Source organism: Aedes aegypti, chromosome 2 (genome assembly GCF_002204515.2).
Source record: "Aedes aegypti strain LVP_AGWG chromosome 2, AaegL5.0 Primary Assembly, whole genome shotgun sequence".
Classification (NCBI taxonomy): Eukaryota; Metazoa; Arthropoda; class Insecta; order Diptera; family Culicidae; genus Aedes; species Aedes aegypti.
Window position 1 is genome coordinate 464800041 of NC_035108.1, and position 21691 is coordinate 464821731.

The 21691-nt window shown below is 41.6% G+C and overlaps 2 protein-coding genes across 2 annotated transcripts; one reads left to right on the top strand and one right to left on the bottom strand.

Moving 5' to 3' along the window:
- Positions 1 to 5859: 5859 nt before the first annotated feature.
- Positions 5860 to 19628, top strand: LOC5575671 (xanthine dehydrogenase). Its single transcript, XM_001662081.2, has 6 exons — positions 5860 to 6247; positions 15337 to 16412; positions 16475 to 17999; positions 18067 to 18335; positions 18392 to 19433; positions 19492 to 19628. Exons 1-6 carry the CDS (start codon positions 6164 to 6166, stop codon positions 19540 to 19542), a joined length of 4047 nt encoding a protein of 1348 aa, XP_001662131.2. The 5' UTR covers positions 5860 to 6163; the 3' UTR covers positions 19543 to 19628.
- LOC110677222 lies at positions 19577 to 21334 on the bottom strand. Its single transcript, XM_021848251.1, has 4 exons — positions 20819 to 21334; positions 20305 to 20758; positions 19816 to 20246; positions 19577 to 19759 (listed from the first exon to the last, which is right to left on the bottom strand). The coding sequence occupies exons 1-4, from the start codon at positions 21147 to 21149 to the stop codon at positions 19638 to 19640; spliced, it is 1338 nt and encodes a 445-aa protein (XP_021703943.1). The 5' UTR covers positions 21150 to 21334; the 3' UTR covers positions 19577 to 19637.
- Positions 21335 to 21691: the final 357 nt, after the last annotated feature.

A 21691-nucleotide genomic window follows, 5' to 3' on the forward strand; every position in this document is an offset into this window, starting at 1 on the left:
CGTCGCGTTAATTTTATCATAATGATCTTTTATCTACATCCGTCGAACCATTCTGAATGGCCGTTGTGAGAATATCACCAAGAACTTCTCACATGCATTAAAGCTGAATTGTCCTACATTGAAACATTGAGATTTTCGCTCTTTTGGATTCATTTTTTGTTGTTCGTCCTCAGTATTGTTGAGATGTCCTGAATGCCGCACATGGCGTACAGTGATCATTGCCATGGAGTTTTTCGTAAGCTGCATGGGGATTGTTATCATGGGAATCCAAAGAGCGAATTTTCTATGATTTCATTGTAGGCCAATGCAGCAATAAAGCATGTAACAATCACTAACATTTCTTCTCTCTTTATCCTTGTTTTCATATCTAACCCGCCATTACAACGAGGAAAAATCCATTGGAGAGGAAAGACATGGCAGCGTATTGGGCGAGAAAAGATAAGTATCATGTTTTTGTAAATATTCTTATTTACAAAAGGTGATACTGGTCCAAGGTGAATCAGATTAACTAAATTTTTAACTAATAACAAACTTGTTCCACAGAGCTATTTACAAAACACCACCCAAAATCCCTCCTTTCCCATATCCTTAGGCAAAACACTTCACTACCGCTATATGTATGACTGATTCATGTTCTTTTGACCTTGCATCATTCATACGTGTATTGGAAGTCAAGAGTAGAAGCAAAACTTAAAGAACCTTCTGGTCAAAGATGTTGCGTTGCCTACTTCCCAAACTCCAAAACTCCCGGTGTATTATGGACGGTGTGAGTTTTCAAACTTATGCTGGAGACTTGGCCCCTGACCCCCTTGTACATCAATAAAATAAAATAAAATAAATAAACTAACTACAATTTATTATACATTTTTCAAAAAACTTTTTTCTATATTTTTTTTCAGGAGTTTTCTTCAATTAGGTACGTATAATTCCTAATAAATTCTAATCATCTTTTATTTGAATGTTACTGAATTTTATACAAAGCTAGTTTGCTGATCAAACTATCAAAGAACAAAGATGCGTTTCTATATGCGTCTATATTTGAATGCTTAAAAAGTGCTTTTGTTGTTTTAATTATTATTTTTTTTTCAAATTTGTGCTCAGACTGTTGTGTGAAACACGTCTCGAAAAAAGTGGTGTTCAACTATACTGCTGGGTGGTAAATGACTGGACAATGCGTACCATTGGTACTTCGCGTACCTGCAGGTATAAAATAGACCCCATTTGTGGTCCTTAGCCTCTTGTCCAGTAACTCCTATCCCTACCTCCCCGTGGTGCCGCCTGGGATACGAGTAACCGTAGGGAAGATCGGGTAACCAACCCTGGTGGAACCTTGGTCGTATGCTGACAGGGAAGGGGGGCTCCTCTCTTCTGAGGGTGTAGCTTATCAGAGCGTCTGTTCTCCATGTTAGGGGCGGCTCAAAACAGCGTCTGTTCTCCATGTTAGGAGCGGCTGATCATCGTCCTAGTGCCAGCGTGGGACTCTAAACAGTGCTGTGCACGATGATCCTCCGGCGAGACAGGGGGTTGGTGCAGGCCTTACAAGCCAGCCGTAAAAATCATCAGTACAGGAAGCATACAATGTAAATTCTGACCGGAACAATCGGCATAGACCCAGGCATCGAAAACGGACTAACGATTGGAAACTCGGATCATGGAACTGTAAGTCTCTCAATTTCTTGGGAAGTACCCGCATTCTTTCCGAATTATTGAGGGTCCGCAAGTTCGACATCGTAGCGCTGCAGGAGGTTTGCTGGAAAGGGTCGACGGTACATACGTATAGGGATGTTTATACCAGAGCTACCAGAGCTGCGGCAATAGACATGAGCTGGGCACAGCTTTTATCGTGATGGGCGAAATGCAGAGGCGCGTGATTGGGTGGTGGCCAATCGACAACAGAATGTGCAAGTTGAGGATCAAAGGCCGTTTCTTCAATATCAGCATAATCAACGTGCACAGCCCTCACCTAGCAAGTGACGATGACGATAAGGACGCTTTCTACGCGCAGCTGGAACGTGAATACGACGGCTGCCCAAGCCATGATGTCAAAATTGTTATCGGAGATCTCAACGCTCAGGTTGGCCAGGAGGAGGAATTTAGACCGATTATAGGGAAGTTCAGCGCTCACCAGCTTACGAACGAAAACGGCCTTAGACTGATTGATTTCGCCGCCTCCAAAAACATGGCCATACGTAGTACCTACTTCCAGCACAGCTTCCCGTATCGGTACACCTGGAGATCACCGCAACAGACTGAATCACAAATCGACCACGTTTTGATTGATGGAAGGCACTTCTCGGACATTATCGACGTCAGAACCTATCGCGGCGCAAACATCGATTCGGACCACTACCTTGTGACGGTTAAAGTGCGCCAACGACTCTCCGTTGTGAACAACATTCGGTACCGACGCCCGCCCCGGTACAATCTGGAGCGACTCAGGCAACCCGAAGTCGCAACTGAATACGCGCAAAGCCTTGAGGCAGCGTTGCCGGAAGAGGGAGAGCTCACCGAAGCCCCTCTTGAGGACTGCTGGAGTAGTCTCAAAGCAGCCATAAACAACGCAGCGGAAGGTGCCATTGGGTTCGTGGAAGCAAATCGACGGAACGGTTGGTTCGACGGGGAGTGTCAGTCGGTTTTGGACGAGAAGAATGCAGCGCGGGCGATGATGCTGCAGCAAGGCACCAGTCAAAACGTGGAACGATACAAACAGAAGCGAAGACAGCAAGCCCATCTATTCCGGGATAAAATGCGCCGCCTGGAAGAGTTGGAGTGCGAAGAGATGGAGCAGTTGTATTCAAGAAACACGTAAGTTCTACAAGAAACTAAATGCATCCCGCAAAGGCTTTGTGCCGCGAGCCGAAATGTGCCGGGATAAGGATGGTGGTATCTTGACGGACGAACGTGAGGTGATTGAAAGGTGGAAGCAGCACTACGATGAACACCTAAACGGCGCAGAGGAGGAAGATCAAGACAGCAGGAGGAATGGCTTCATCAGTACGGCGGATGAGGGAGACGTGCCAACTCCCACAATAGGTGAAGTTAAGGATGCTATCAAACAGCTCAAGAACAACAAAGCAGTTGGAAAGGATGGTATTGGAGCGGAACTTATTAAAATGGGCCCGGACAGGTTGGCCACTTGTCTGCACCGATTGATAGCCAGGATCTGGGATACAGAACAGCTACCGGAGGAGTGGAAGGAGGGAATAATATACCCAATATACAAAAAGGGTGACAAGTTAGAATGTGAGAACTATCGAGCGATCACCATTCTTAATGCAGCCTATAAAGTGCTTTCCCAGATCATCTTCCGCCGTCTATCGCCACTGGCAAGCAGATTTGTTGAAAGTTATCAAGCCGGATTTGTGGACGGTCGATCGACGACAGACCAAATCTTTATGTTGCGGCAGATCCTCCAAAAGTGTCGCGAATATCAAGTCCCTACGCACCACCTATTCATCGATTTCGAAGCGGCCTATGATACCATCGACCGCGAAGAGCTATGGAAGATTATGGACGAGAACGGTTTTCCCGGGAAACTGACTAGACTGATCAAATCTACGATGGATAGTGTACAGTGCTGTGTGAAGATATCGGGTGCTTTATCGGACCCGTTTGAAACACGCAAAGGACTTCGACAAGGCGATGGTCTTTCCTGCCTCCTGTTCAGTATTGCGCTACAAGGTGTTATGAAACGGGCGGGCTTCAACATGCGGGGCACGATCTTCAATAAATCCAGCCAGTTCATTTGTTTCGCTGACGACATGGACATTGTCGGAAGAACGTTCCAGGTGGTTGCTGAACAGTATACCAGGCTGAAACGTGAAGCAGATCGGGTTGGATTGAAGGTAAATACGTCGAAGACGAAATATCTGCTGGCTGGAGGAACCGAGCGCGATAGAGCTCGCATAGGCAGACGCGTGACGATCGACGGGGATGAGTTCGAGGTGGTGGACGAATTCGTCTACCTCGGATCATTGATAACGTCGGATAACAACTGCAGCAGAGAAATTCGAAGACGTATCATCGCCGGAAGTGGTGCTTACTATGGACTCCACAAGACCTTACGGTCTGGTAAACTTCACTTCCGTACTAAGTGTACCATGTACAAGACGCTAATAAGACCGGTAGTCCTCTACCACATGAGACGTGTACAATGCTCGAAGAGGACCTGCAAGCGCTAGGAGTTTTTGAACAACGTGTGCTTAGGACGATCTTCGGCGGAGTATGTGAGAACGGCGTATGGAGGAGAAGAATGAACCACGAGCTTGCGCAACTCTACGGTGAACCCAGTATCACGAAAGTCGCCAAAGCTGGAAGGGTACGATGGGCGGGACACGTTGTGAGAATGCCGGACAACAATCCCGCAAAAATGGTGTTCAACTCAAATCCGGCCGGTACAAGACGAAGGGGAGCGCAACGAGCTAGGTGGTTTGACCAAGTGGAGCAGGATCTTGGAAGTGTGGGGCGATCGAGGAATTGGAGGTTAGCAGCCATGGACCGAGTTAGTTGGCGTAACATTGTGGCGCAGGTCATGTTTTGAAGGACGTAGCGCCAGCAAAAGTAAAGTAAGTAACTATACTGCTTCCATTTTCACTGATCTCAGCATTGGATTGATCAAACCACGTCTCTCAGATCTCAAAAAGAAGTCAGATACAATTTCTCTGTTCAAAGAATATACTGAAAAAACTTCAAAGTTCAAAATACAGTCAACTTTCCCTTAATAGATATTAGGTATCTCGATATCGAGTTAGAGAACCATGATGAAACTTGATTTTCATGGTCCCTTGCATCGCATTTGTTCTAGTTTTATGCTCGATAACTCGATACCTCCTTAACTCAATGGTACCTTCAATATTATAAGTTATGGAGAGTTGACTGTTTTAAAACAATGTATACCATGAAGAATCTGTAAAAATTGATAACTGTGTAAGGAAACTGGTATTCCGAATAGAAACTTGGTGGTCACACTACAACAATTCTAATTCTCCGCATCTTGAAGTACGCAATAAAAATTGAATATTGCACAATGGAAAACGGCATAACGACTGAAGGTATTTGCAAATTTTAAATTGATCTTCATTTTTGAACACTTAAATTTCTAATTCATCGACTTTATTTAATATTTTATGAATTACATAATTACATATTTTATGACTTTATCGGCATATTATGGCTGTTTTCCTTAGTTGCTCCACTATCGGTATGCTCGCCCTAACATGTTTAAATGATTGGCAAATTGACCCTATCAGGTCGCGCATTTGAATTCAAACACTACGAACAAAGCAGCATCCTAGATGCCGGGTAAACTTTAAGCCCGGCATAAACGCGTTTCGTGGGCGCTACTGGGTCCAAAACCTGCCCGGATTCAATCCCTATTTAGTGAGAGCGTGAGCAAATTCGCTCCACTAAAACTAAGATAGCGCGACTACGCAACGCTCATTTTCGTTAAGCCAAAGACGACACTAATAAATAAAATAGTTATTCAATCATGTCTTGCGCGCAATACTGCCAAACTGTGCGCGATTGTGTTAAGCGTAGAGAGGTGTCTGAAAAAAATATAACACGTGAGAATTTACGGTCCAGTACTACAGATAACACCAAATAATGAGCTTATATTGATAAGTGTATTAAATGTCATTCAAAACGACCAAAAGCGAGTAACGTAACATTCTAAGTTTGAAAATTACATCGAATCTGTAACTTAGGAATTCGAACAACGTGCTAGTAAAATTATGCTTATTTTTTTCGCGAGCGCTCTTCAATTAGCTGATAATCAGCTTCCTCGCGTGGAGGCTCGCCGTGCGACGAGCGAAAACCGCCAACGAATGATACGGAGCAGAATAAGGAGAGGACACTCCAAACGTGGGAAACCAGTCTCTCGGCAGCTCTCGACCGCGGTGGATCAAGTTCCGAACTGTGCACAGCGCCCCCTCGTGAGGAATAACTACGAAGTTGAATCTCTTGGCAACAGATAACAAGAAGAACAAGGCAGAGTGGATGTAGATATCTGCGGAGTCCGAAGACATCAGGGCAAGGCAGGAAGAACAAGGACGGGAAAAGACACTCATTTGTGAGCACGTATTTTGACCGGTGTTTGGATGATCGTAGTGAACAGGTCGTGAATATCTCGCTCCTATTGAACTTTAGTGCACATTGAGGAAAGATGGCCCCAACGGCTACCAGTAGCGATTGGTTGGGACTGTTCAACGATAAGCAACCGTTGGTCTTTTTCGTTAATGGAAAGAAGGTAATTTCGCGGAAAATGCAAAAGAGGTCAATACAGAGTAATCAAATAGGTACATACCCATAATTTCTCCTTATGCTGACTACATCAATTTGCAAACATCCATGACTTAAGACGAAAACCGTAGAATGTTGTAGAAGGCTTTAGCGACTGGCTTACATGTGCTGTTGATTGGTTCGTAGGGAGACTCACTTGTTTTGCTGCTTGACTGGAGGCGGTGATAGATAGAGCTGCTCTCGCGTGATTATCATTCTCTTATTATGACATGAGGATTTCAGCACTTCTTCGGACCTGTCGTCACGGGTTTGTCTTTTTGCTGCTTTGCATTGCGGAACGGTACTTGAAAACCTTATCACTATGCGAGAAAAACAGTTCGCATGTAAACACATCCACATGTTTATTGTCAGTCATTAACGGACGATCGCGCTGATAGGAAGACGAGAGGTCGCTTGTTTGTCTGTGAACCGATTCTACAAATTGAAAAAGTAGTCTCAGTCATGGAGATAGTCCTCTGAAAATGAAAGTATTATTAGTACTTGGTCAATGAAAAATGTGGATTGTATTGAAATAGCCCTTAATTGGTTTTTGAAGCATTGGTCAATCGAGTTCATGATACGAATGGTACCTAAAATTTAAATGATCTGTGTGACCTTGTTCATGTATTCCTACATATCTACATATAGGGAGAGGACAATGATCTCATTTTGGCGGAAAGGAATTACGATGCAATTTTGTGATTCACAGCCATCCCATATACTCAAACAACGATTGTAATTCACTTGCATACCTATATATGATTTTATTTTGTCCTCATAGTTTTAGAGCATGAGATGCTCCTGTACGGTTTTGGTGAATTTGAGATTTTAGCAGCATTTAGCTTGATTTAGTTTGAAACTAATTCAAAGTGTACACTTTGTTCCTAATACTAAATTCTATGCTATACCCAACGGATGTCTCCACTTCCCAGGGCTCTTTTCCACTAGAGTGATTCCAAGCAACAGCACCAAAATTTGGTAAATTTTTTAATTCATTTTTTTCTATTGAGCTGAAACTTTGCACAGTTTTCCAGTTCCATCTAAATCGTCATTTTCCGATATCAAATCTTCAAGTTGAGTCACGACTAACTTTTCAAAAGGGTGTATGTGAAAATGGTTCAAAAATATTCAAAAAGCTGCACAGCAAAAACGGTTCGTTCGATTGTTAGACAACTAAAGAAACAAAGTTAGACAACTAAATAAAGATTCCAAAAAAATACACACAGTAAAAAAAAATTTTGTTTTTGCATTAAAATACATAATTTTTGACACAAAAACTCAAATATCTCAAAACCCTATCGGAATACCAACGTTATTTTTTGAGGGAAAACGGTCCATTATATTAGCTATCTACCATAAAAATGATGGTGATACATACCATGATGGTAAACCAATAAACAAAAAAGTTATGACATTCCAAACATGTCACAATTTTCACATTTAGTAGAAAAAAAAAAAATTTTTTTCGGTGTAAATTATTACGGGAACCGCAGTTTGTTGCTGATTTTATTGTTAAGGGCCTTGCGTGAATTAAACAAGTCGTTTTCATGTATTCATTAGTATTATGTATATTATATGTATAAATATTATGTATATGTATAAATATTATATGTATATGTATATATGTATAAATTAAAATGAATTAACAGATTACACGAAAATAATTTTTTTTTACCAGGATATTTTTTTAGAGTATGATCGATGAGTTTCTAAATATTATATATAAACTTTAAAAGTTTTGGATTTGGGTATGCGTTATGAGATCATGAAAACATTTTATTAATACTTATTTATTTATTTATTGTTATTCAATTTTTTTACAATATCGAACACTTTTGCATCATTATCAGTACAGCTCGAGTATAGTTTTGCTTTAATTTTATTTTCTGACAATGGAATGAAACAGTGAAATTTTTGGGTTCCTTGGATCGTTTTCGCGTTATTATATTGCTCGCTGAGCTCTGATGCCGTTAATTCGTACTCTTCAGTAGTAGTAAAACAAAATGATAATTTTGTTAAATCTTCTTCTTTTCTGTGATTCGCCCAATCAAATAGTTCTTTTGCAGTTTTAATTGGAAGCTCACGTTCTTTGGCTGAACTTGCTCTTGTGGCCATGCGCTTTATGGTTCCTCCAATAGCATCACAAGGACCTTTGCCATGTGACGTAGCAAAGAAATGCCATTCTTCATCAATTCCGTTCTTTGATTTAAATTGACATAGGCTCGAAAAATTCTTACGGTTTTTGTACTGCGATGCTGCTCCATCAGACATGAAATATATCTTTCTGATTTCTTTATCCTTATCAACGCGTAAAAAGTTAATCATTTTGGCAATGAACAAATTTACAGATACTGAGTCGTGTCTAAAATCTTCGGAAATTACAATAAAACTAAAATGTTCAATTTGCGTACTTCCATTGAAATAAATAACGAATGGATGAATTGTAGCTTGTTGTACGTTCCAGTGATGGGACTGCACTTCATCTTGCAATACAAAGCTATAGTTTTCAGAAAAATCACAAATGACTAAAAATTCACCATCTTGTAATGTATTTTTCGTATTTTTTAAAAAGCGGGATTGCTCTGTTTTAATAAAGTCGTGAGGAATTAAACTTTCTAAGGCTGATACAAATATTAATTTTCTTTTATGTCCGAGACCACTTGGATGGTACGAGATGGGGGATAAAAATAAATAAGGAACAAAAAAATAAGAAGGAAAAAAAAGTTTTTTTTCGAATTTTTATTTATAACGATACTTGTTAAACTTTTTTCAATCGTTATCTGGATCATTATTTTACCTGTTGCTTTCTATAAAAATTTAAAAAAAAAACCAACTGATGTCAAAAAAATGATGTATCTCTTTTTTTTCTCCCCTTCAAAATTTTCGGATTTTTGAAGGGGGGGGTGACATAAAAGAAAATTAATATTTGTATCAGCCTAATTTCAAGCAAAAAAATGACACAAACTCATCTACAGGTTTTACAATAGTTTCTAGGTCACACCTATCCGTGGTCACCCATTGCTCAAATGATAACTGATCAATATAATTTTCTTCAAACTCAGCGAATAAAGTATTTTCCAATGATGAAGAATCTGGACAATCCGAACAAGATCGTAGATAGCAATTTGATGTTGTATTTTCACACAAAAGACTACCAGTTAACATTTTAATATCCTTTGATAAATTGATTCTTTTCAAACTATGTAAGATTAGGTTAATATTTTCGTGTGTTGTGCACACACAAACATTATGTGTTCCTGAATTGGATAGAAGCTTGCATTGCCTTGGACGAAGGCTTGCAAATGAGGAAAAACCTACCTTAATATTTTCGTTAATTTCCTTGAAGCGTGTATACGCTTCTTTCAAAGTAGTCATCATTAATCGTTTTTGGATTGCTTGACGCTTTCCATCTTTTTTTACAGATACATAATCTTTTTGGCCAGGCATAGCTCTACTTACTTCATCGTCTTCAAAATATTGAATTATTTTTTCTTTTGTCTCATCTGTTAATGAAGTACTCGACCTAGCATTTTTGGTTGCAAGACAGTTATTTTTGAATTGTTTTGCCTCTTTTGCTGTATTTCTATTGGTTTTGAACTCATCAATGGCGTCTTGAATAGACCACGAGCTTGGCAGCATCGACAAAATCAATAATTTTTCTTTCCTTGTCGTGGCTAGATTCGAGAACCTTTCCTTCATATTCATAATTACCTCATCGTAGTCTGTATTTTCCACATCCTCAGGTTCTAATTTGAAGAGGTTTCTTCGTACAGCTTCGTTGATTTCACGGTATTTTTTCTCGGGATAATTGACGTAACCCATCTTCGTCCATTTAATCGGAGTCACTTTTATTCCAGCTATCCCTTCGTTGAAGCGTTCGATGTTGACCTTCTGGATGCACTCATCTTCTGATTGATTTGCTTTGCAGGATTAAACTTTTTGCAGGTAAACTAGTCGTATACCTGTATAGAAAACTTTTTTTGTAGCTTTTGTCTTCAATATTAGATTTCTTATAAATTTCTTTTATCAAAAGGTTTCAACACTATTGAGAGAATTTTTCTTCAGTTACGTACAATAAAAAATATGACACTATCAAGACTTCAGATCACAACACTGGATCGCGTCTAACTTTCTAATAGATGCTATAATAGTTATGAATAATTAAATAAAATATCATGAAAACAACTTGTTAACCTCATGTGGTACCCTTAACAAAAAATTCAGCAACAAACTGCGGTCCTAAAAAAAATAACAATGAAAAAAAAAAATTTCATTAAGTGTCAAATTTATGAAATATTTGAAATGTCATAACTTTGTTTCTTTAGTTGTCTAACAATCGAACGAACCGTTTTGGCTGTGCAGCTTTTTGAATATTTTTGAACCATTTTCACATACACCCTTTTGAAAAGTTAGTCGTGACTCAACTTGAAGATTTGATATCGGAAAATGACGATTTAGATGGAACTGAAAAACTGTGCAAAGTTTCAGATATTTTTGAAATGGTCGATCAGAATCGACTTGCATGCCTCCGTGGAATCCCTCACTAAGGATGCAAGAAACAAGAAGAAGAATTCATAGAAAAACGTCTGGTGGAATCGTTGAAAATTTCTGCAGAAATCGTTGTAGGAATTTTAGGAAAGAATGTCTGGAGTACTTTCCAGAAGAATAATAGAAGGGGTACTTTTTAATTATAATTTGTTGTTTACGGCTTACCAGCTTAGTGGAAGTTTGAGCAACAAACAATCTATAGATTGTTCATGAACATGGAGTCGTGATTTCGATTCTCATTGAGAAGATGTGTAACTTTTTCGCACACTTCACATCACTTTGTCCATTTAATCCAATTGCAAAGTATATGTTATGTTTAGTTTTTCGGTAGTTGTTTAATAGACGGGGTGCTTGGAAAAGAGTGCTGCTGTGAAGCCCAGGCAGAAAGTTCGTTTTTTTTCGGTTTCAATGCTTCTTGATGACCCCGGCAATTGAGTTCGGGTTTTCGCATAGCCGGAGTGATTTTTTGTGTGCAATGAGCATGCCGATTCAATTGGATTACGGCTTATCAGTCAGGGATGGATGATACATTTGGTGAGCTCGTTTCATGCTTTCATTTTGAATGTATAATATATTTCGAAACGTATTTTTGGCTTGGCAACGGTAGGAATGTTGCTTATAAGAGTTGATTTAACAAAATATGAATGGTTCGTCATTGTGAGTTTCGACATAAACTCTTGTACATGTTTTACATAACAGTAAAAACCCCATACCTTTCCTTTTACCTTATTTTTATCATTATGCAACCTTTGAATGGTTCGACGCTAAAAGTGTCGACTTGCCGTATGTTCACGTTGTCTTTAAAGTAAGGATAGGCGATTTTTTGAACTGAGGTTGCATGAATCGCATCATTAACCAAGGTGAATCCTGATCATACAGCTATGATCCCTCCCCACTAACAAAACACAACCATGGAGATGCAGAGGTAATCTCTAATCTCTAGGGTGCGGCTTATTGTTCAAAAGTTCTCAATACCAAAAATTCGTGTGCTCTACTGAATTCAAATCACATTAAAAAAGAAACCTCAAAATCTGAGCCTAAAATATTAACATTTAGAGGTGGCGCAAGCGTCTTGAAGGTGAATTTTAAGGTTATAAAAAATGACCTTATGTGAAGTAAACATAACTTTGTTATTTTTCATCCAATTTTAATATGACCCCTTGCTTCCACTCCTCCGGCAGCTTTTCCATTTCCCAGATTGTGACAGTCAGCCGGTAAAGACAGGCGGCCAACCTCTCCGGGCCCATTTTGATCAGTTCAGCTCCAATGCCATCCTTACCAGCGGCCTTGTTATTCTTAAGCTGGGCCTGTGTTCTCCGCGTCATTCAGGTGTTCATCGTAGTGCTGCTTCCACCTTTCAATCACCTTTGTCAAACTTGCCCTCTTCCGGCAACGCTACCTCGTGATGCTGCGCGTATGTGGCGGCGACGTTCGGTTGGGCCAGTCGCGCTAGGTTATACCGGGGCGGGCATCGATACCGTGCATTGTTGATGATGTTATGGGCGCAGTTTTACCATCACTAGATAGTGATCAGAGTCAATGTTAGCGCCACGATAGGTTCTGACGTCGTTTATACCGGAGAAGTACCATCCATCGATCAAAACATGGTCGATTTTTGATTCCGTCTGCTGTGGTGATCTCCAGGAGTATCGATACGGGAGGCTTTGCTGGAAATAGGTGCTGCGATGGCCATGTTCTTGGAGGCGGCAAAATCTATCAGTCGTAGGCCGTTCTCGTTCGTCAGCCGGTAGGCGCTGAACTTTCCAATCGTCGGTCTGAACTCCTCCTCCTGGCCAACCTGAGCGTTCAAATCTCCTATGATGAACTTGACGTCGTGGCTTGGGCAGCGGTCGTATTCGCGTTCGAGCTGCGCGAAAAATGCGTCCTTGTCATCATCAGTGCTTCCGGAGTGAGGGCTATGCACGTTTATCATGCTGAAGTTGAAGAACCGGCCTTTGAGCCTCAACTTGCACATTCTTTCATTGATCGGCCACCACCCGATCACGCGCCTTTGCATATCACCCATCACTATAAAAGCTGTTCACAGCTCGTGTGTGTTGCCGCAGCTCTGGTAGATGGAATGATTACCTCTAAACGTTCGTACCATCGAACCTGTCCAGCACACCCCCTGCAGCGCTACGATGTCGAAACCCGGGATCTTCAGTACATCGGAGAGTATGCGTGTGCTTCCGATGAAGTTGAGAGATTTGCAGTTCCACGTACCGAGTTTCCAATCGCTAGTCCATTTTCATCGCTGTGATCTTTGCCGATTGTTCTGGTCCGTATTCTCTCGTTGATTATTCGTTGTTTGATTTTTTTTACGGCTGGCTTGCAGGGCCTGACACCAACCCCCTAGATTTCCGGAGGACCATTCCCCCTAAATGTTAGGAGAGCCATAGTGCACAGTTTAGCTTAGAGTCCTTCTCTGGCACTCGGACGATGATCAGCCGCCCCTGACATGAAGAACAGACGCTGTTGTGAGCCGCTCCTAACATACAGACGCTTCAGGTTTGCAGAACCAAAAGCAAACCCCCCCTTCCCTGTCAGCATCTGACCAGAGTTCCCACCGGGGTTGATTACTCGGTCTTCCCTAAGATTACTCGTACCCCGGCCAGTACCGCGAGGAGGTAGGAATAGGAGCTGCTGGGCAGGAGGCTAAGAACCGCGCAGAGGGGTCTATTTATTCCTTGTGGTACGCGAGGTACCAATGGTACGCCATGCCCAGCCATTTACCAACCGAGATATAGAGTTATAGAACACAAAACCAGTACAAATCCGATCCAAGGGATCATTCAGTTATCCATGAAAATCAACTGTGGTTCGAGATACTAAATATCGAGTAACAGAGAGTTGACTGTATTTAATGTTTATCTGAATATTTTTGCCCTAAGCGAGTAGTTCACTTAAAACTCTTTGCATAATTTATATCATTCTTGTAAACATTTTTGGCGGACTTACTCAGCACACTCAGGAAATAATTCAAGTTAGTGTAGTTTTTGAAAGCATTTGAAGAGTTGACAAAATTAGAAAAAATTCTAGAGAAATTCTTGAAGAAGTTCTCAAAGGAAACTATCTTTAGATTTCAAGAAAAGAGAGGCAGACTCTCAGATTAACCATTGATTACTAAATGAGTTGAGAAAAATATGACTGAAAAATTGTTGAATAATAAGTATGTAGAAGAATATCAAGAGGTGTCATTATTGGAATTCTTAGAGAGTAGCAATCTTTCAAATCAATTCAATCTAGATGCAATTATGGGGCCCAGATAGCCATAGTGGTAAACGCGCAGCAATTCAGCAAGACAATCACCGGGCGAGGATCTTCTCTTGAATTCCAAGGGCATATGAGTATCTGAGTGCTTGACACACGATATACACATGCAAAAATGATCAATTGACAATGTAAGCTCTTAGTTGATAACTAAACTAGCATGTAATAGGAGATGGGCACACGCCTCTCATGCCGAGGACATGGGATCGAATCCCATCCCCGGGACTTTTCGCTCACAACAGCAGCATAGTTGTTCTGACCGCACGATGACTGGAAGGTTAATAAAGATAGAAAAAAAATGTAACACCGCCATTTGGCAACATACTGGGAGTTCCAAAGTAAAGCTCTGGATTAACCCTCTAATACCCACATTTTATTTTCGATCTAAATATCATTTTTGGTAATCTAAAATCGTTCTGAACACGTTTTGGGCAATGATTTATTTTTATTCGCAAATCTATGAATTTTGGTTTTTGATATTTATAAATTTTGAAACCTCTTCTAGTTACTGATTTTTGGCAATAATAAAAATTCAAGTTTTTACGGTACTTTTAAAAACATTGAATTTTTGATATTTTTCTGGAAATATGTTTATTTTCCGTGTAATTAACGGAAAAACAGGTTTCAAATTATGTTGATACACGCATTTGTAGGTTATATAAGAATACGATTTTCAAACAATTTTCAAAAATACAAAAAAGTTTCAAAAGTCATAAAAAACTTTTCTTATATGCGTGATTTCCGAGCTACGAAAAAATACACAAATTCCAAAGTGTACCCCGTCTAAAGGCGGGGTTGGGTATTAGAGGGTTAATCCTCTCTTTCTCATGATAGCAAAGGTGAACCACCGATTTTCGACGAACGCTAGCTAAACCGAATTGGTACGAGTAACTCAATAATGATTGGAAAAATTTTATATATTATGGAATATTTATTCATTTGTCTCATCGAATATCGAAATATTCATTTGTCTCATCGAATATCGAAATAAGTGACCTAAGGGTCAAACTATTGAAAAACAATAAACTAACTATTGAAAAACAATCAAAAATTTGTATAGTGATTTTGAATAATGAAACTCATTTGCAACAACTTTTGTTAAAGCATTTTTTTTATAGAAAAACCATTTTAACAGCTGTGGGATAGAAAAGGTTAATGCATTCAAAGATGCTATAATTCTTGATGAGTTAAAGTGAACCCATCTTTAATTCGTAATAAATGACCAATTATATCTTACAGGTCGTCGAGCCCAATCCGGATCCAGTATGCACTCTGCTAGTCTACCTTCGGGACAAACTCCGTCTCTGCGGAACCAAGCTGGGCTGTGCCGAAGGAGGATGCGGTGCTTGTACGGTAATGGTGTCAAGAATCGATCGCTCCACCAACCGGATTCATAACCTTGCTGCCAACGCGTGCCTTACGCCGGTATGCGCTGTCCATGGAATGGCCGTTACTACGGTAGAAGGAATCGGAAGCACTCGTACTCGTCTCCACCCGGTACAGGAACGTCTAGCGAAAGCTCACGGATCACAGTGTGGTTTCTGTACCCCGGGAATAGTAATGTCCATGTATGCTTTGCTGAGAAGTTCGCCCGTGCCGTCGATGAAGGAAATGGAAGTGGCCTTCCAGGGAAACCTATGTCGATGCACCGGATACAGGCCAATCATTGAAGGCTACAAGACTTTTACGCAAGAATTCGGAAATGCTCAAAATGGGGTTTGCGCAATGGGTGACAAATGTTGTAAGAATAGTTCCAACGGTTGCGGTGTAGAAGTCGATGATAAGCTGTTCGATGCCAGCGAATTTGCGCCTTTCGATCCATCGCAAGAACCGATTTTCCCTCCAGAGCTGAAACTGTCCGACTCGTTGGATGCAGATTCACTAGTTTTCCAATCCGGCACCACCCGTTGGTATCGCCCCACTAAGCTAGACCATTTGCTGCTCATCAAGAAGCGGTATCCCGATGCGAAACTTATCGTCGGAAATACAGAAGTGGGTGTTGAGGTGAAGTTCAAGAACATGGAATATCCGGTACTGGTATATCCAACACAGATCAAAGAGCTTACTGGAGTTGAAAAGCTTGAACGAGGATTAAAGGTCGGCTCTTCTGTTACTTTGGTGGAGATGGAACGGGTGTTGCGGGAAGAAATTAGTGCGCTTCCTGAATGTGAATCAAGATTGTATAAAGCAATCGTGGATATGCTGCATTGGTTCGCCGGGAAACAAATCCGAAACATGGCTTCGGTGGGTGGAAACATCATGACTGGTAGCCCTATCTCCGATTTGAATCCGATTTTCACAGCCGCTGGTATTGAGTAAGATCTCGAGAAATATGAAGATTAGATGAGTTATTAAACTGTTTGTTTAATCTTTACAGATTGGAAGTAGCCAGCCTCGATGGCGGAGTTCGGAAGGTACACATGGGTGATGGATTCTTTACTGGCTATCGAAGAAATATTATTCGTCCTGAAGAAATACTCGTTTCGCTTTTTATTCCGAAAACGAACTCGGATCAACACTTTATTGCCTACAAACAAGCCAAAAGACGCGATGATGATATCGCTATTGTAAACGGTGCGTTTAATATAACCTTCAAACCAGGGACTGACATCGTAGCACAGGCTCATCTATCCTTTGGCGGTATGGCTCCAACAACTGTACTTGCCAAAAGAACTGGGGAAGCCCTGGTTGGTAAGAAGTGGGACAGCACACTGGTCGAACTAGCCAATGATATGATGGTTGAAGAACTTCCTCTCAGCCCCAGTGCTCCAGGAGGAATGATCCTCTACCGTAGATCGCTAACACTAAGTTTGTTCTTCAAGGCCTATTTGTCCATTAGCGACGTACTCTCGCGTACGGTTCCCAACCACGAACCCGTAGAAGATCGCGAACGAAGTGGAGCTGAAACATTCCATACTTTGATTCCTAAAAGTGCCCAACTTTTCGAAAAGGTATCCAGTGATCAGCCGAACCATGATCCAATCCGTAGACCAAAGGTTCACGCATCCGCATTTAAGCAAGTTACCGGTGAAGCTATTTACTGCGACGACATACCAAAATACAGTAATGAGCTTTACCTCACCTTGGTAACAAGCACTAAGGCACACGCGAAAATCATCTCGATCGACTCTTCGGAGGCCTTGGCAATGGAAGGTGTTCATCAATTCTTCACTGCAGCAGACCTCACCGAAGACCAAAATGCTTGCGGACCTGTATTCCATGACGAGTTCGTGTTCTGGAAAGATCTGGTTACCAGTCAAGGTCAGATCATCGGAGCTATTGTGGCAGATAGTCAGGCGATTTCTCAGAAAGCAGCTCGGAAGGTTAAGGTGACATATGAGGATCTGACTCCGATCATTGTTACGCTCGAGGATGCTATCAAGAAGGAGTCATTCTACCCGGGATATCCGAAGAGCATTATTCAAGGAGATATAGAGAAGGGATTTCAACAAGCAAAGCATATCGTCGAAGGGGACTGCCGAATGGGCGGACAGGAGCATTTCTACTTGGAGACACAGGCTTGCGTTGCTGTACCTAAGGATTCAGATGAGATAGAGGTGTTCACCTCTTCACAGCATCCGAGTGAGATTCAGCAGCATGTAGCGCATGCGTTGGGAATTCCTTCTTGCAAGGTGGTCTCTCGTGTCAAGCGACTGGGTGGTGGGTTTGGTGGCAAGGAATCGCGCGCAGCTTTGGTCGCTATTCCGGTGGCACTGGCAGCTTACAGACTACGACGTCCGGTGCGTTGTATGTTGGATCGCGATGAAGACATGCAGATTACCGGCACTCGTCATCCTTTCTACTTTACTTACAAGGTGGGCGTCGATGAACATGGCAAGGTTTTGGCAGCTGACTTCAAGGCGTACAATAACGCTGGCTATTCTATGGATTTGTCATTCTCGGTAAGGTTACAGCTCTCAGTATTTATCTGAATAATATGTTGTTGACCGTTGATCTTTCTCGTTCTAGATTCTCGAGAGGTCCATGTTCCACATACAGAATGCGTATAAAATTCCAAACTTGCGAGTTCAGGGTTGGGTTTGCAAGACTAATCTTCCGTCGAATACGGCATTTCGAGGTTTTGGAGGTCCTCAGGGTATGTTGGCTGGAGAGACTATGATGAGGCATGTGGCACGAGTGCTCAATCGAGATTATGTTGAGCTAGCCGAGCTGAACATGTACCAGGAAGGCGACAAGACACACTACAATGAATTGATTGAGAACTGCAATGTTCGAAGGTGAGTTTCTAAGAAATTTGTTATCGATTCAAGCATGAACACTTTCTTAATTTCAGATGTTGGCAGGAGATGATCGTGTCATCGGATTTCAAGGACCGACGTGTGATGATTGAAAGGTTCAACACGGAACATCGTTGGCGTAAGCGCGGCATCAGCGTAGTCCCTACGATGTTTGGAATTGCTTTTACGGCTGTACATTTGAATCAATCTGGTGCTCTTATCCACGTCTATCAAGATGGTGCAATTCTGTTGTCCCACGGTGGAACCGAGATGGGTCAAGGCTTACACACCAAGATGATTCAAGTTGCAGCCACCACTCTGAAAGTACCCTTCGAGACTATTCATATTTCGGAAACATCTACGGACAAGGTTCCCAATACTCCAGCGACAGCCGCCAGTGCTGGTTCTGATCTGAATGGAATGGCAGTTATGAACGCCTGTAAAATCATCAACGAGCGTCTGGAGCCCTATAAGAAGCAATATCCCGACAAAGACTGGAAATTCTGGGTTAACAAGGCTTATTTTGATCGAGTATCGCTCTCAGCTACCGGTTTCTACGCTACACCGAATATTGGCTACGACTTTGCTACCAACTCTGGTAACCCTTTCAACTATTTCACGTTTGGTGCCGCATGTTCGGAAGTGGAAATCGACTGTCTTACCGGTGATCACCAAGTTATCCGAACGGATATTGTGATGGACCTTGGATCCAGCATCAACCCGGCAATTGACATTGGACAAATCGAGGGAGGTTTCATGCAAGGATACGGACTGTTCACGTTGGAAGAGATGGTGTACTCGCCAACCGGAACGACTTATTCTCGAGGTCCGGGAGTATACAAAATTCCCGGTTTCGCCGACATTCCTGGGGAGTTCAACGTTTCCCTTCTAACGGGAGCCCCGAACCCAAGGGCCGTATACTCATCGAAGGCTGTCGGTGAACCTCCACTATTCTTGGCCTCTTCAACGTTCTTTGCCATTCGGAACGCGATCAGTGCTGCCCGGGCGGAGGAAAGCTTGAACGATGACTTCAACTTGGTTTCACCCGCAACCTCGTCCAGGATTCGAATGGCTTGTCAGGATAAATTTACACAGAAGGTAAGATAAAATCTATCACGTATAAACAAAATTTAATGAAACTTTTCGTATTTTCTAGTTCGTTGAATCAACACCGGGCTCGTTTACACCATGGAATGTCATGCCCTGATATTGCAATGACCATTACTTGTTGGGACACATAGTTTAATGAGATTATAATTGTATATTTTGGAAAAATACAGTTTTAAATACAGATTTTAGGTTTCAGGAATCCTTCAAATCAGCAACATGCTTCGAAACTCTTGACCCGCTTCCACAACAAAAGATCTTCAAAAACCCTTTTCGCTTCTTTGTTCTTGCTTGTCGCTTGGCGGATGAATCTTGAACTGACCGTCAAATAATTTGTCAATACAATGCATTCAATGTCAAATAAAGTACTTACCAGAATCAGATATCACTTCCCGCGCTGGAGAGTTCAATTTTTTTTGCGAAGTTCTGGAACTGCGAGTTTTCGGGTCCGAAGCTATTTCAATGTCTGTCAGCATATCGGAACCAGTTTCCACCGAGGACATACTCGACACCGATGACCAGTCGCTCTTCTGTTTCACCGACGACCATCGGGATGCCTTTGATTTCTGCCTCTTTATGGCCATTTCGCTACGTGATCGCGACGGCAAGGAAGTTATTGATTGCTTCGATACTAACTTGGGAAGCGTTCTTTTTGATACGTTTCGTTCCAAAGGTTTTCTCAGCTGGGATCTGAGCATTTTGTACGTGTTTGAATCGAACCGTTTGGATTTGTGAAGCTTTCTGGCTAGAAGATCTAACTCACGATCCTTTTCGATGTTCTTCAAAAGTAGATTACAAACTGATCTGTAACGGAAAAACGTAATTTTGTCACGGAAGTCGATCGACTGAAAACTATTCTTACTTAAGCTCGTTTAACTCGCTCGTGATCGCGTTGACTGTATCCAGCTGAACCCGATCCTTTTCCCTGGTTTCTAACAACAATTTCACGTTTTGCGCGCGCAGATCCTCCATCTTGCGATCGAAGTCAACGCCTTTGCTGATCAATGCCATGATTGATTGTGCATTTGAACTGGCTTGATCCTGAATCTTTCGATCGTTTTCCTTGATGCGATCGATTTCGTACTTGAGCGTCTCGAAGTAGCTCTTGGTCGTCAATTTCAGCAGGAACTTGATCGTTTTTGAGTCACTTCCACTGATAATGCTACGCTGGGAACGAATTGGACGACCTATAAATGCTTCGGTTTTCACGGGGATCGCGCTAGGTTTTTTGGGACTGTCTTCAACAATAGCAGGCTGCTCAACAGCGGTTGACGAATCGATTTCTTTGGCGGGGAGTTGACGATCTTCTTCTGATCCTAGCATACAAATACCGACCGTTTCATTGAATGTCCATAATTTTAAATTCCATCACATACCTGAGAACTTGATCGTATCCCCTTTGAAAATCTCCACAATGTTGGAACCTTCTTGGACGTGATCCTGTTTTAAGCCCTCAACGGCACCTGCGCTGGAACATTTAATCTTCCCTTGGAAGTGATCATCATCGATCGACAAGCAAAGACCATCCCCTCCGTTCTCCACCATTCTACGGCTCGTCGCGATGAAAGTATTGTTGCGGGACACTTTGTTTGGCGATTTGGTGTATCGACTCTTGATGGGAGTCGGTCGATAGGGAGACGAAATTTTCCGTGCAGGCGTTTGCCTTCCGGTAGCCGAAATGGGATTCAGGGAAGCAACGGAAGCCATTTTTATAGAGATTGTGATCGGTCAGGTTGTTTATTGATTTTCACTGACAGAAATGGTGAGAAAGCATGGCTTACTTGAATGCAGGGCTGGTAACGAGTGAGTGCAGGGTTGGTAGCTCCCGAGTATGCACATGCTTGAAAAAAGAGACCAAGAAGGAACAAAAAACGAGACCAAAACGATATAACTCTCGAACCAAAAAAAAAAAAAAAAACTGGACCAATCAAGAATCAGGGAATAAATTTATAGGGTTTTTTTTTAAGGATTCCTCAAGAATCCAACCAGACACTTTTCAGATTTACTTTGAGGCTTCGTAACATAAAGCCAGGTATTACTTTAGGAATTTTGTCATGATTTTAATACTATATTGGGGCATTTGCCATTTCACGGATTTTCTTATAAATTCCTCTGAAATTTTCGTTTGGAAGTGCTATTCAATTATGATTTTTTATTTCAAGGATGCCTCTAGAAACTACAGTCAAACCACCATGAGTTGATGTTCCATTACTCCATATCGATTCATGAAACGATACTAAAAATTAAAA